Genomic DNA, 14,163 nt, shown 5'->3' on the forward strand with positions numbered 1-14,163 from the left:
CTTGGAGGTCCAGAGATGAGTTGGACCCTGATTAGAGGGGAACAATGCAGTGGAACTGGCTTGGAGGTCCAGAGATGAGTTGGAGAGCACTACGCGCTTAAGCTCTTTGTGGTTTCTAGGCAGCGCCAGCTGTGAACTTTGGGAGGCATGTCTCTTCACATAACCCACCACATCCATATTCTCTAACTACAACTGGATGGTAAATCATTGCTGTGGGAATAAATATCACTGAATGATGGAAATATTGGAATCAAGTAGACTAATGCAATTGAAGGTATCACATTGTTGCTTACTGAGACTCCCAAAGTCATCCATTTTGTTATAATACATTTGAAGCAATAGCCTACCCGCGTGTGGTCAACTATTTCAGCACCGTTTCACACTGCTTTGAGACAATTAATGTCCGATTTTTATTTTCACTGAATCACCGTTTGGATATTGGTTAGGCTACAAATAGGCTGTGGAAATGTTAACTAAGTTGAGGTGAGTCATGATCATCTTGTCTAGTTGGATCAGAACATTTGTTCAATCAATCAATCAATTTTATTTTATATAGCCCTTCTTACATCAGCTAATATCTCGAAGTGCTGTACAGAAACCCAGCCTAAAACCCCAAACAGCTAGTAATGCAGGTGTAGAAGCACGGTGGCTAGGAAAAACTCCCTAGAAAGGCGAAAACCTAGGAAGAAACCTAGAGAGGAACCAGGCTATGAGGGGTGGCCAGTCCTCTTCTGGCTGTGCCGGGTGGAGATTATAACAGAACCATGCCAAGATGTTCAAAAATGTTCATAAGTGACAAGCATGGTCAAATAATAATCAGGAATAAATCTCAGCATGTTATGTTGCTAAACAACTGGATTATTTTGATCTTCACTCGCTGTTGCTTAGTATTTTAGTAGCCTAGTATCTTAGTAGCCTAGTAGCCTAGTAGCTTAGTAGCCTAGTATCTTAGTAGCCTAGTATCTTAGTAGCCTAGTATCTTAGTAGCCTAGTATCTTAGTAGCCTAGTAGCTTATTAGCCTAGTAGCTTAGTAGCCTAGTATCTTAGTAGCCTAGTATCTTAGTAGCCTAGTAGCTTAGTAGCTTAGTAGCCTAGTATCTTAGTAGCCTAGTATCTTAGTAGCCTAGTAGCTTAGTAGCCTAGTAGCTTAGTAGCCTAGTATCTTAGTAGCCTAGTATCTTAGTAGCCTAGTAGCTTAGTAGCCTAGTAGCTTAGTAGCCTAGTATTTTAGTAGCCTAGTATCTTAGTAGCCTAGTATCTTAGTAGCTTAGTATCTTAGTAGCCTAGTAGCTTAGTAGCCTAGTATCCTAGTAGCCTAGTAGCCTAGTAGCTTAGTAGCCTAGTAGCCTAGTATCTTAGTAGCCTAGTAGCTTAGTAGCCTAGTATCTTAGTAGCCTAGTAGCCTAGTAGCTTAGTAGCCTAGTAGCCTAGTATCTTAGTAGCTTAGTAGCCTAGTAGCCTAGTATCTTAGTAGCCTAGTATCTTAGTAGCCTAGTATCTTAGTAGCCTAGTAGCCTAGTAGCCTAGTAGCTTAGTAGCCTAGTAGCCTAGTAGCCTAGTATCTTAGTAGCCTAGTATCTTAGTAGCTTAGTAGCCTAGTAGCCTAGTATCTTAGTAGCCTAGTATCTTAGTAGCCTAGTAGCTTAGTAGCTTAGTAGCTTAGTAGCCTAGTAGCCTAGTAGCTTAGTAGCCTAGTAGCCTAGTATCTTAGTAGCTTAGTAGCCTAGTATCTTAGTAGCCTAGTAGCTTAGTAGCCTAGTATCTTAGTAGCCTAGTATCTTAGTAGCCTAGTAGCTTAGTAGCCTAGTAGCTTAGTAGCCTAGTATCTTAGTAGCCTAGTAGCCTAGTAGCTTAGTAGCCTAGTAGCTTAGTAGCCTAGTATCTTAGTAGCCTAGTATCTTAGTAGCCTAGTATCTTAGTAGCCTAGTATCTTAGTAGCCTAGTATCTTAGTAGCCTAGTAGCTTAGTAGCCTAGTATCTTAGTAGCCTAGTAGCCTAGTAGCTTAGTAGCCTAGTAGCTTAGTAGCCTACTATCTTAGTAGCCTAGTAGCCTAGTATCTTAGTAGCTTAGTAGCCTAGTATCTTAGTAGCCTAGTATCTTAGTAGCCTAGTAGCTTAGTAGCCTAGTAGCCTAGTAGCTTAGTAGCCTAGTAGCTTAGTAGCCTACTATCTTAGTAGCCTAGTAGCCTAGTATCTTAGTAGCTTAGTAGCCTAGTAGCTTAGTAGCCTAGTATTTTAGTAGCCTAGTAGCTTAGTAGCCTAGTAGCTTAGTAGCCTAGTAGCTTAGTAGCTTAGTAGCCTAGTAGCCTAGTAGCTTAGTAGCTTAGTAGCCTAGTAGCCTAGTAGCTTAGTAGCCTAGTAGCTTAGTAGCCTAGTAGCTTAGTAGCCTAGTAGCCTAGTATCTTAGTAGCTTAGTAGCCTAGTAGCTTAGTAGCCTAGTATTTTAGTAGCCTAGTAGCTTAGTAGCCTAGTAGCTTAGTAGCCTAGTAGCTTAGTAGCCTAGTATCTTAGTAGCCTAGTATCTTAGTAGCCTAGTAGCTTAGTAGCCTAGTAGCTTAGTAGCCTAGTATTTTAGTAGCCTAGTATCTTAGTAGCCTAGTATCTTAGTAGCTTAGTATCTTAGTAGCCTAGTAGCTTAGTAGCCTAGTATCTTAGTAGCCTAGTAGCCTAGTAGCTTAGTAGCCTAGTAGCCTAGTATCTTAGTAGCCTAGTAGCTTAGTAGCCTAGTATCTTAGTAGCCTAGTAGCCTAGTAGCTTAGTAGCCTAGTAGCCTAGTATCTTAGTAGCTTAGTAGCCTAGTAGCCTAGTATCTTAGTAGCCTAGTATCTTAGTAGCCTAGTATCTTAGTAGCCTAGTAGCCTAGTAGCCTAGTAGCCTAGTAGCCTAGTATCTTAGTAGCCTAGTATCTTAGTAGCTTAGTAGCTTAGTATCTTAGTAGCCTAGTATCTTAGTAGCCTAGTAGCTTAGTAGCTTAGTAGCTTAGTAGCCTAGTAGCCTAGTAGCTTAGTAGCCTAGTAGCCTAGTATCTTAGTAGCTTAGTAGCCTAGTATCTTAGTAGCCTAGTATCTTAGTAGCCTAGTATCTTAGTAGCCTAGTATCTTAGTAGCCTAGTATCTTAGTAGCCTAGTAGCCTAGTAGCCTAGTAGCCTAGTAGCCTAGTATCTTAGTAGCCTAGTATCTTAGTAGCTTAGTAGCTTAGTATCTTAGTAGCCTAGTATCTTAGTAGCCTAGTAGCTTAGTAGCTTAGTAGCTTAGTAGCCTAGTAGCCTAGTAGCTTAGTAGCCTAGTAGCCTAGTATCTTAGTAGCTTAGTAGCCTAGTATCTTAGTAGCCTAGTATCTTAGTAGCCTAGTATCTTAGTAGCCTAGTATCTTAGTAGCCTAGTATCTTAGTAGCCTAGTAGCTTAGTAGCCTAGTATCTTAGTAGCCTAGTAGCCTAGTAGCTTAGTAGCCTAGTAGCTTAGTAGCCTACTATCTTAGTAGCCTAGTAGCCTAGTATCTTAGTAGCTTAGTAGCCTAGTATCTTAGTAGCCTAGTATCTTAGTAGCCTAGTAGCTTAGTAGCCTAGTATCTTAGTAGCCTAGTAGCCTAGTAGCTTAGTAGCCTAGTAGCTTAGTAGCCTACTATCTTAGTAGCCTAGTAGCCTAGTATCTTAGTAGCTTAGTAGCCTAGTAGCTTAGTAGCCTAGTATTTTAGTAGCCTAGTAGCTTAGTAGCCTAGTAGCTTAGTAGCCTAGTAGCTTAGTAGCTTAGTAGCCTAGTAGCCTAGTAGCTTAGTAGCTTAGTAGCCTAGTAGCCTAGTATCTTAGTAGCTTAGTAGCCTAGTAGCTTAGTAGCCTAGTAGCTTAGTAGCCTAGTAGCCTAGTATCTTAGTAGCTTAGTAGCCTAGTAGCTTAGTAGCCTAGTATTTTAGTAGCCTAGTAGCTTAGTAGCCTAGTAGCTTAGTAGCCTAGTAGCTTAGTAGCCTAGTAGCTTAGTAGCCTAGTAGCTTAGTAGCTTAGTAGCCTAGTAGCCTAGTAGCCTAGTAGCCTAGTAGCTTAGTAGCTTAGTAGCCTAGTAGCCTAGTATCTTAGTAGCCTAGTAGCCTAGTAGCTTAGTAGCCTAGTAGCTTAGTAGCCTAGTAGCTTAGTAGCTTAGTAGCCTAGTAGCCTAGTAGCCTAGTATCTTAGTAGCTTAGTAGCCTAGTTGCCTAGTATCTTAGTAGCCTAGTAGCTTAGTAGCCTAGTAGCTTAGTATCTTAGTAGCTTAGTAGCTTAGTAGCCTAGTAGCCTAGTAGCTTAGTATCTTAGTAGCTTAGTATCTTAGTAGCTTAGTAGCCTAGTAGCTTAGTATCTTAGTAGCCTAGTAGCTTAGTAGCCTAGTATCTTAGTAGCCTAGTAGCTTAGTAGCCTAGTAGCCTAGTATCTTAGTAGCCTAGTAGCCTAGTATCTTAGTAGCTTGGTAGCCTAGTAGCTTAGTATCTTAGTAGCCTAGTAGCTTAGTAGCCTAGTAGCCTAGTATCTTAGTAGCTTAGTAGCCTAGTAGCCTAGTATCTTAGTAGCCTGGTAGCCTAGTATCTTAGTAGCTTGGTAGCCTAGTAGCTTAGTATCTTAGTAGCCTAGTAGCTTAGTAGCCTAGTAGCCTAGTATCTTAGTAGCTTAGTAGCCTAGTATTTTAGTAGCCTAGTAGCCTAGTATCTTAGTAGCTTGGTAGCCTAGTAGCTTAGTATCTTAGTAGCCTAGTAGCTTAGTAGCCTAGTATCTTAGTAGCCTAGTAGCTTAGTAGCCTAGTAGCTTAGTAGCTTAGTATCTTAGTAGCTTAGTAGCCTAGTATCTTAGTAGCTTAGTAGCCTAGTAGCTTAGTATCTTAGTAGCCTAGTAGCTTAGTAGCCTAGTATCTTAGTAGCCTAGTAGCTTAGTAGCCTAGTAGCCTAGTATCTTAGTAGCCTAGTAGCCTAGTATCTTAGTAGCTTGGTAGCCTAGTAGCTTAGTATCTTAGTAGCCTAGTAGCTTAGTAGCCTAGTAGCCTAGTATCTTAGTAGCTTAGTAGCCTAGTAGCCTAGTATCTTAGTAGCCTGGTAGCCTAGTATCTTAGTAGCTTAGTAGCTTGGTAGCCTAGTAGCTTAGTATCTTAGTAGCCTAGTAGCTTAGTAGCCTAGTAGCCTAGTATCTTAGTAGCTTAGTAGCCTAGTATTTTAGTAGCCTAGTAGCCTAGTATCTTAGTAGCTTGGTAGCCTAGTAGCTTAGTATCTTAGTAGCCTAGTAGCTTAGTAGCCTAGTATCTTAGTAGCCTAGTAGCTTAGTAGCCTAGTAGCTTAGTAGCTTAGTAGCCTAGTAGCCTAGTATCTTAGTAGCTTAGTAGCCTAGTTGCCTAGTATCTTAGTAGCCTAGTATTTTAGTAGCCTAGTAGCCTAGTATCTTGGTAGCTTGGTAGCCTAGTAGCTTAGTATCTTAGTAGCCTAGTAGCTTAGTAGCCTAGTATCTTAGTAGCCTAGTAGCTTAGTAGCCTAGTAGCTTAGTAGCCTAGTAGCTTAGTAGCCTAGTAGCCTAGTATCTTAGTAGCCTAGTATTTTAGTAGCCTAGTATCTTAGTAGCCTAGTATTTTAGTAGCTTAGTAGCTTAGTAGCTTAGTAGCCTAGTATCTTAGTAGCTTAGTATCTTAGTAGCATAGTAGCCTAATCCCGACCAAAAGCCTTTGACTTGTCTTGATCAACATGATTTTGTTTCACTGAATCTCAGTCTGTATATTTGGTTAATTCTCTGGCTGGGAAAATATGCTAAGTGGAGGTGGTTTAGCTAATCTATTTGTTCGCTGATCAATCACTGATCAGAAACATTTAGGATGCTATAATGTAGCCTAAATGAAGTGTAAGCCTTATTTTGCTCGATCACGTATAGACCGCTACAAAAGCCTTGATGTGGTGAAATATGAACACGAGACTCACATGCTTTTGGAAATATAGATTGCTAATTTTTTTGTTGTTGTCATTTAGCAGACGCTCTTATCCAGAGCGACTTACAGGAGCAATAAGGGTTAAGTGCCTTGCTCAAGGGCACATTGACAGATTTTTCACCTAGTCGGCTCAGGGATTAGAACCAGTGACCTTTCGGTTACTGGCACAACGCTCTTACCCACTAAGCTACCTGCCGCTATTATTTTCTATTGGTATCATTATGGAGATGGGCCTACTTTCAATGTAAGACCCTATTCCTGCTACCAAACAGAGGGGAGTGAGGGTAGGGAAGAGATGACATGTGGATAAAAAATGCATGGTCTTGTCTTGGGCTCTGTTTTCAAAATATCACATTTTTTATGACTGCTGTTCCACACTTTGCCTTGATGCAAGTTGGAAAAATAGTAAATGAAAAGCGGAAATGTCTTGAGTCAGTAAGTATTCAACCCCTTTGTTTTGGCCTAAATAACTTCAGGAGTACAAATTTGCTTAACAAGTCACATAATAAGTTACATGGACTCACTCCGTGTGCAATAATAGTGTTTAACATGATTTTTGAATGACTACATCGTCTCTGTACCCCACACATACAATTATCTGTAAGGTCCCTCAGTCGAGCAGTGAATTTCAAACACAGATTCAACCACAAAGACCAGGTAGGTTTTCCAACGCCTTGCAAAGAAGGGCAGCTATTGGTAAATGGGTATAAATAAATTAAAAAGCAGACATTTACTATCCCTTTGAGCATGGTGAAGTTATTAATTACACTTTAGATGGTGTATCAATACACCCAGTCACTACAAAGATACAGGCGCCCTTCTTAACTTAGTTGACGGAGAGGAAGGAAAACGCTCAGGGATTTCACCATGAGGCCAATGGTGACTTTAAAACAGTTGCAAAGTTTAATGGCTGTGATAGGAGAAAACTGAGTATGGATTAACATTGTAGTTACTCCATAATACTAACCTAATTGACGGAATGAAAAAGAAGCCTGTACAGAACAAAACATGCATCCTGTGCAACTTGGAACTGAAGTAATACTACAAAGACATGTGACAAAGCAATTCACTTTTTGTCCTGCATACAGAGTTATGTTTGGGGCAAATCCAATACAACACATTACTGACTACCACTCCATAGCATAGTGGTGGCTGCATCATGTTATGGGTATGCTTGTAATTGTTAAAGACTGGAGTTTTTTTAGGATAAAAAAATAAGAAACGGAATGGAGGTAACCACAGGCAAAATCCTAGAGGAAAACCTGGTTCAGTCTGCTTCATTCCAGACACTGGGAGACTAGAGGAAAACCTGGTTGTCTGCTTCATTCCAGACACTGGGAGATGAATTCATCTTTCAGCAGGACAATAACCTAAAACACAAGGCCAAATCTACGCTGGCGTTGCTCACCAAGAAGAGAGCAAATGTTCCTGAGTGCACTAGTTATAGTTTTGACCTAAATCTACTTTTTAAATGTATGGCAAGACTTAAATGGTTTAGCAATGATCAACAACCAATTTAATAAATAATAATTAGAGGGTGCTTACATAGGATGAAGAAACAATACTCCGAGCCGCAGCGCCATACTACTTGTTAGACAGAACTGGTACGGGTTGTTGGGGTGGGATGGTATGGGGGGTCCGTAACTGGCTTTTGACCATTTCTTTGGATTCCTCATGTCTTACTCATTGTTAGAAAAAAAGTTTGGTCCAAATCAGATGTTAGGTACTAAATATGTATTGAATATTATATGAATCCTATGAATTAAAATGGCCAATATGGGTGTAATCAATTAGCGTAATTTCTCAAATCCAAATTATATTACAACAAAAATGTTGTAGGAATTTGATCTGTTTCTAACTACAGAAAGGATTTCGGAACAATCTGATATGGTGGGTGTCATGGCTGTAATGACATGGAACGACCCACAGGTCATCAACTCTATAGTCTTAGTTATTATGTTCTCAAACACCTAACCTCTATAGTCTTAGTTATTATGTTCTCAAACACCTAACCTCTATAGTCTTAGTTATTATGTTCTCAAACACCTAACCTCTATAGTCTTAGTTATTATGTTCACAAACACCTAACCTCTATAGTCTTAGTTATTATGTTCTCAAACACCTAACCTCTATAGTCTTAGTTATGTTCTCAAACACCTAACCTCTATAGTCTTAGTTATTATGTTCTCAAACACCTAACCTCTATAGTCTTAGTTATTATGTTCTCAAACACCTAACCTCTATAGTCTTAGTTATTATGTTCTCAAACACCTAACCTCTATAGTCTTAGTTATTATGTTCTCAAACACCTAACCTCTATAGTCTTAGTTATTATGTTCTCAAACACCTAACCTCGGTCTCCTAAAGACGATCTGTTAAATATTATCTGACCTCAACTGAAACGGGCTGTGTTTGAACTAACATGCTATTTGTCCCACTGTTTTATCTCTCAGCCCTGAGGGGAATCTTTCAACAAGGAATGGTTCTGTTTCTGTTCCGTCTGGATCTGTAAATGTTTACTGAAACAAGCTCCTCCCCGCTGTTCTCCTCCCCGCTGTTCTCCTCTACTGTTCTCCTCCCCGCTGTTCTCCTCCCCGCTATTCTCCTCTACTGTTCTCCTCCCCGCTGTTCTCCTCTACTGTTCTCCTCCCCGCTGTTCTCCTCTACTGTTCTCCTCTACTGTTCTCCTCCCCGCTGTTCTCCTCTACTGTTCTCCTCCCCGCTGTTCTCCTCTACTGTTCTCCTCCCCGCTGTTCTCCTCTACTGTTCTGTAGCTGAGCCCCAACCTGAGGACAGCCACATGGACAGTCAACAGGAGTGACAACAGCAGACGTATACTGGAAGCTGCAAAGGTACATTTAGATTGTTATTGGAGCCTATGCCATTTACGGTATCAGAAACGATTACGCTTGAATATGAACTCTCAAGACACTAGTTGTAATGGTGTGTGTATGTCTGTGCTTGCTCACAGCATTTGCAGGTGACAGAGCGGACATGTTGGCACGGTAATGCAGGTGGAAGACTTAACGCAGACCCCAAAAATGTGGTAAGAAAAATAGTACTTCCAAACGTCTTATAACAGAAGCATTTTCTTTTATTAGCTCCACGTCTCACACTCTAGGAGCTCAGATGCAATCATTTAATAACCAACGTTTCCACAGACAAGCTGTCTTCATCAGGGTATAATGACAAACACTGAGGGTCACTAGTTTATATAGTGTCAAAGGACACACACAGTTGTCTGTAATCATGGCCAGGTGTGGCCTGATATCATTGGTTAATTCACAGAAAACAGAACATACAAAAAACATTTGCTCCACGATCAGCATGTAAACAGAGAGAAAATAGTTGATCATTAATTTTGTTCCTAACTCAATTCTGCAGGGAAAGGGTCACCTTTATTTTCATAGCCAACTAATTGTGTTAATTAATTCAAAACAACCGATTGTCATATTTTCTGAGCTCCTGTGTTTTAAAGCAGTGGTGGAAAAAGTACCCAATTATCATACTTGAGTAAAATTTAAAGATACCTTAATAGAAAATGACTCAAATGGAAGTCACCAAGCAAAATACTACTTGAGTAAAAGTTTTTGGTTTTAAATATATTTAAGTATCAAAAGTAAAAGTATAAATAATTTCACAGCGGACCAGAGGGCAGAATAGGACCAGAGGGCAGGATAGGACCAGAGGGCAGGATAGGACCAGAGGGCAGGATAGGACCAGAGGGCAGGATAGGACCAGAGGGCAGGATAGGACCAGAGGGCAGGATAGGACCAGAGGGCAGGATAGGACCAGAGGGCAGGATAGGACCAGAGGGCAGGATAGGACCAGAGGGCAGGATAGGACCAGAGGGCAGGATAGGACCAGAGGGCAGGATAGGACCAGAGGGCTGGATAGGACCAGAGGGCAGGATAGGACCAGAGGGATATGTATGTATATACAGTGGGGGAAAAAGTATTTAGTCAGCCACCAATTGTGCAAGTTCTCCCACTTAAAAAGATGAGAGAGGCCTGTAATTTTCATCATAGGTACACGTCAACTATGACAGACAAATTGAGAAAAATATTTCCAGAAAATCACATTGTAGGATTTTTAATGAATTTATTTGCAAATGATGGTGGAAAATAAGTATTTGGTCACCTACAAACAAGCAAGATTTCTGGCTCTCACAGACCTGTAACTTCTTCTTTAAGAGGCTCCTCTGTCCTCAACTCGTTACCTGTATTAATGGCACCTGTTTGAACTTGTTATCAGTATAAAAGACACCTGTCCACAACCTCAAACAGTCACACTCCAAACTCCACTATGGCCAAGACCAAAGAGCTGTCAAAGGACACCAGAAACAAAATTGTAGACCTGCACCAGGCTGGGAAGACTGAATCTGCAATAGGTAAGCAGCTTGGTTTAAAGAAATCAACTGTGGGAGCAATTATTATGAAATGGAAGAAATACAAGACCACTGATAATCTCCCTCGATCTGGGGCTCCACGCAAGATCTCACCCCGTGGGGTCAAAATGATCACAAGAACGGTGAGCAAAAATCCCAGAACCACACGGGGGGACCTAGTGAATGACCTGCAGAGAGCTGGGACCAAAGTAACAAAGCCTACCATCAGTAACACACTACGCCGCCAGGGACTCAAATCCTGCAGTGCCAGACGTGTCCCCCTGCTTAAGCCAGTACATGTCCAGGCCCGTCTGAAGTTTGCTAGAGTGCATTTGGATGATCCAGAAGAGGATTGGGAGAATGTCATATGGTCAGATGAAACCAAAATAGAACTTTTTGGTAAAAACTCAACTCGTCGTGTTTGGAGGACAAAGAATGCTGAGTTGCATCCAAAGAACACCATACCTACTGTGAAGCATGGGGGTGGAAACATCATGCTTTGGGGCTGTTTTTCTGCAAAGGGACCAGGACGACTGATCCGTGTAAAGGAAAGAATGAATGGGGCCATGTATCGTGAGATTTTGAGTTAAAACCTCCTTCCATCAGTAAGGGCATTGAAGATGAAACGTGGCTGGGTCTTTCAGCATGACAATGATCCCAAACACACCGCCCGGGCAATGAAGGAGTGGCTTCGTAAGAAGCATTTCAAGGTCCTGGAGTGGCCTAGCCAGTCTCCAGATCTCAACCCCATAGAAAATCTAGTTGACGTGTACCTATGATGATAAATTACAGGCCTCTCTCATCTTTTTAAGTGGGAGAACTTGCACAAAATTGGTGGCTGACTAAATACTTTTTTTCCCCACTGTACATGCAGCCAGACAGTAGTAATGGATGCGGAAGTGGAGATCTGATCGACAGTCTTGACCCTTTCAATCACGTCAGATGCGTTTGACAGAAGTACTGAACATAACAAAAATTCTAGTACCAAACCATTATTTTTTGTATAGAAAGTACAGAAGTTTCGGTATACACATTATTATTATTATTATTATTATTATTATTATTATTTATATATATATATTACTATAATCAGCTTGGTGTTGCTGCTCAGACCCCCCAGAGTCAGACCCCCCTAGCCAGTCGCCAGTCCAGGCCCCTGTGGCAGCTGGCTGACAGAGCAGGTAAACAACCATCTTGGCTCCTCAGATGAGATGACAGCCATGTTGTGCTGCCCCCTCAGCTTGGCTGGCAGCCCCACGGCCCCCTGGGGGATGTGATGTCGGAGAGGCTCTCTTGGTATTACTGGAGTCAGGTCTGTAGCATAGAGATATATAGAGGACTCATCTTTGTATCTATGTCATTATGGCGTCTGCGACATGGGCAGCACCTTCGAGGCTATCTCCATTTTAAAGTAGTCTATTTTGTTATTAAGTGCAAAGCTAAAATTGATTATTTACCGGCACCTGCAGTGCTGGTGTCCTGAACCAAATGTTGTCATTCATTTATTGTGGCCACTAGATGGCAGAGATTGCTTAAAGCCATTTACAAATCATAGGCAACGCTACTTGAAGACAAAGCTCTGATCATTGGCTGAACGCTCCCATCCCATTGGAATCCCCACTCGGATGACTGCTTTAAAATAGCGGAAGCCCTTGATGACAATGTCCATCTAGAGCCCTCTTTCTATCTCTATGGGCTGCTGCTGCCCAGCCCCACGGCCCCCTGGGAGATGTAGTGTCAGGCAGGCTCTCCGTGTCCACCTGGAGACAGATGGCCGGTCTGATCCCCATCCTCTGGGTTTACACACACCCCCACAACAAGCATCAGGTGTCAGTGTGTCCCCTGGGGGCTGGGCAGCAGCCACAGGCCAGGGGCCTCTAGTTTTCTCTTCCCTGTCTGTCAAACCAATTGGTGAAAGAGAACTACAGGATGATATTGGACAAGCAGTACACAATGTCTTGCCATATTGTTATAAAAGCAGCCTTCGTCATCAATGGTTAAAATACATGAGCTACTGCTTCAGGCACATGTTTCCTCTGAGTATTATTTGTCTGTGTTTTGGACAAGTGAAGCTTTTTCCAACGTCTTGTCAAGTTAGAGGATACGTGGTCACAGTTAGGAGGAAAACATATAAATAATCATTGATGCCATTTAGCAGGCACTTTTATCCGTTGCGACTTATAGTCATGTGTGCATACATTTTTCGTGTGTGGGAGGCCCCAGCGGGAATCGAACCCACAATCCCTGTCTTTGCAACCTCCATGCTCTTCCAACCTGAGCCATGTGAATAAGCAATGTTATGTCATCTAACAGTGTTTTTTTCCTTGTTGTGTCCTGGTGGCAGTTGAAGGAGGTGAATTCCAGGACCATCCTGTCTAACATGTTGTCCTACGTGTGGCCCAAGGACCGGCCTGATCTACGGGCTAGAGTAGCCATCGCCCTGGGGCTGCTGGCTGGAGCCAAGGTAGAAAGCCTACACCTCAAACACCTTTCACATTTTGTTGCGTTACGATGTGGGATTGAAATATATTTGTCATTTTTTTTGTAATTGATTTACACAATACTCCATAATGTTAAAGTGAAAATAAAATTCTACACATTTCTACAAATGAATAACAATTAAATAATTAAAATGTAGTTCAGGAGTAAAATGTGGCTTAACAAATCACTTAAATTATATGGACTCACTCTGTGTGAAATAATAGGGCTCTGTCCCCCGTACATACAGCATCTTTAAGGTCCCTCAGTCAAGTATTGAATTTCAAGCACAGATTCAACTACAAAGACCAGGGAGCTTTTAGAAACCCTCATAAAGAAGGGCAGTGATTGGTAGATGGTTAACAATAACAAATCAGACATTGAATATCTCTTTAAGCATGGTCAAGTTAATAATGACGCTGTGGATGATGTATTAAACTGTTTTTGGAGCCAAATAGAAAAAGTGTTATAATTCAATCTAGCGCACCCTTATCGGAGTTGCCAACAACCGGATTCTTCTAGTTTTCTGGGGGAAACGGCACGCTGAAAACCGGATGTGGGAACTCCGCTCAGGTTTTTCTTTTACGCCTGCTATGTTAGGTTAATTCTAGCGGGAGAGGGCTCTGCAGGCTTTTTTCTGACTAGGGGCGCTAGTACCCAGCTGAAATATTGTCTGTATAGCCGACCAGGAAAACCCTGTAAGCCACCTCGGACACATCAGATGCACTCGACCTTCTGAACTGAGCTGCAGGACAGGAAGGAAACTGCTTAGGGATGTCATCATGAGGCCATTGGTGATTTTTAAAATGGCTACAGATTTCATTGGCTGTGATGGGAGAGAACTGAGGATGGATCAACAATATTGTGGTGATTCCACATGAATGATCTAAATGAATAAAGAATATTCAAAAACATGCATCCTGTACGCAACAAGGCACTAAAGTAATACTGCAACAAAACACAGCAAATTAATACACTTATGTTTGGGGCAAATCCAACACAACACATCACTGAGTAACTGCCTCCTTATTTTCAACCATGGTGGTGGCTGCTTCATGGTATGGGTATGCTTGACATCGGCGAAGACTGGGGAGTTTTTCAGGATGAAAATGGGATGGAGCTAAGCACAGGCAAAATCCTAGAGCAAAGCCTGCTTCAGTCTGCTTTACCCAGAGCAAAGCCTGCTTTACACCAGACACTGGGAGAGGAATTCACCTTTCAGCCGGACAATAACCTACAACACAAAGCCACATCTACACTGGAGTTGCTTACCAAGAAGACAGTGAATGTTCCTGAGTGGCCAAATTACAGTTTTGACTTAAATCTGATTGAAAATATATGGTAAGACTTGAACATTGCTGTCTAGCC

General features: G+C 41.7%; 1 protein-coding gene across 5 annotated transcripts in view; it reads left to right on the plus strand.

Moving 5' to 3' along the window:
• The window catches only part of abcb7 (ATP-binding cassette, sub-family B (MDR/TAP), member 7), a 71,056-nt gene that overhangs the window by 8,204 nt on the left and 48,689 nt on the right, over nucleotides 1-14,163 (plus strand). For all 5 annotated transcript variants that reach the window (XR_014612254.1, XR_014612255.1, XR_014612256.1 and 2 more), the window contains exons 2-4: nucleotides 8,705-8,782; nucleotides 8,902-8,976; nucleotides 12,662-12,781. Coding sequence is in view for 1 of the 5 variants with exons in the window: in XM_084195773.1 (XP_084051899.1) it covers nucleotides 8,705-8,782; nucleotides 8,902-8,976; nucleotides 12,662-12,781 (273 nt within the window). In the remaining 4 variants the exon portion in view is untranslated. The remainder of the gene's footprint in view (nucleotides 1-8,704; nucleotides 8,783-8,901; nucleotides 8,977-12,661; nucleotides 12,782-14,163) is intronic.

This window comes from Coregonus lavaretus (assembly GCF_964263955.1).
Source record: "Coregonus lavaretus genome assembly, contig: HAP1_SCAFFOLD_1449, whole genome shotgun sequence".
NCBI lineage: Eukaryota > Metazoa > Chordata > Actinopteri > Salmoniformes > Salmonidae > Coregonus > Coregonus lavaretus.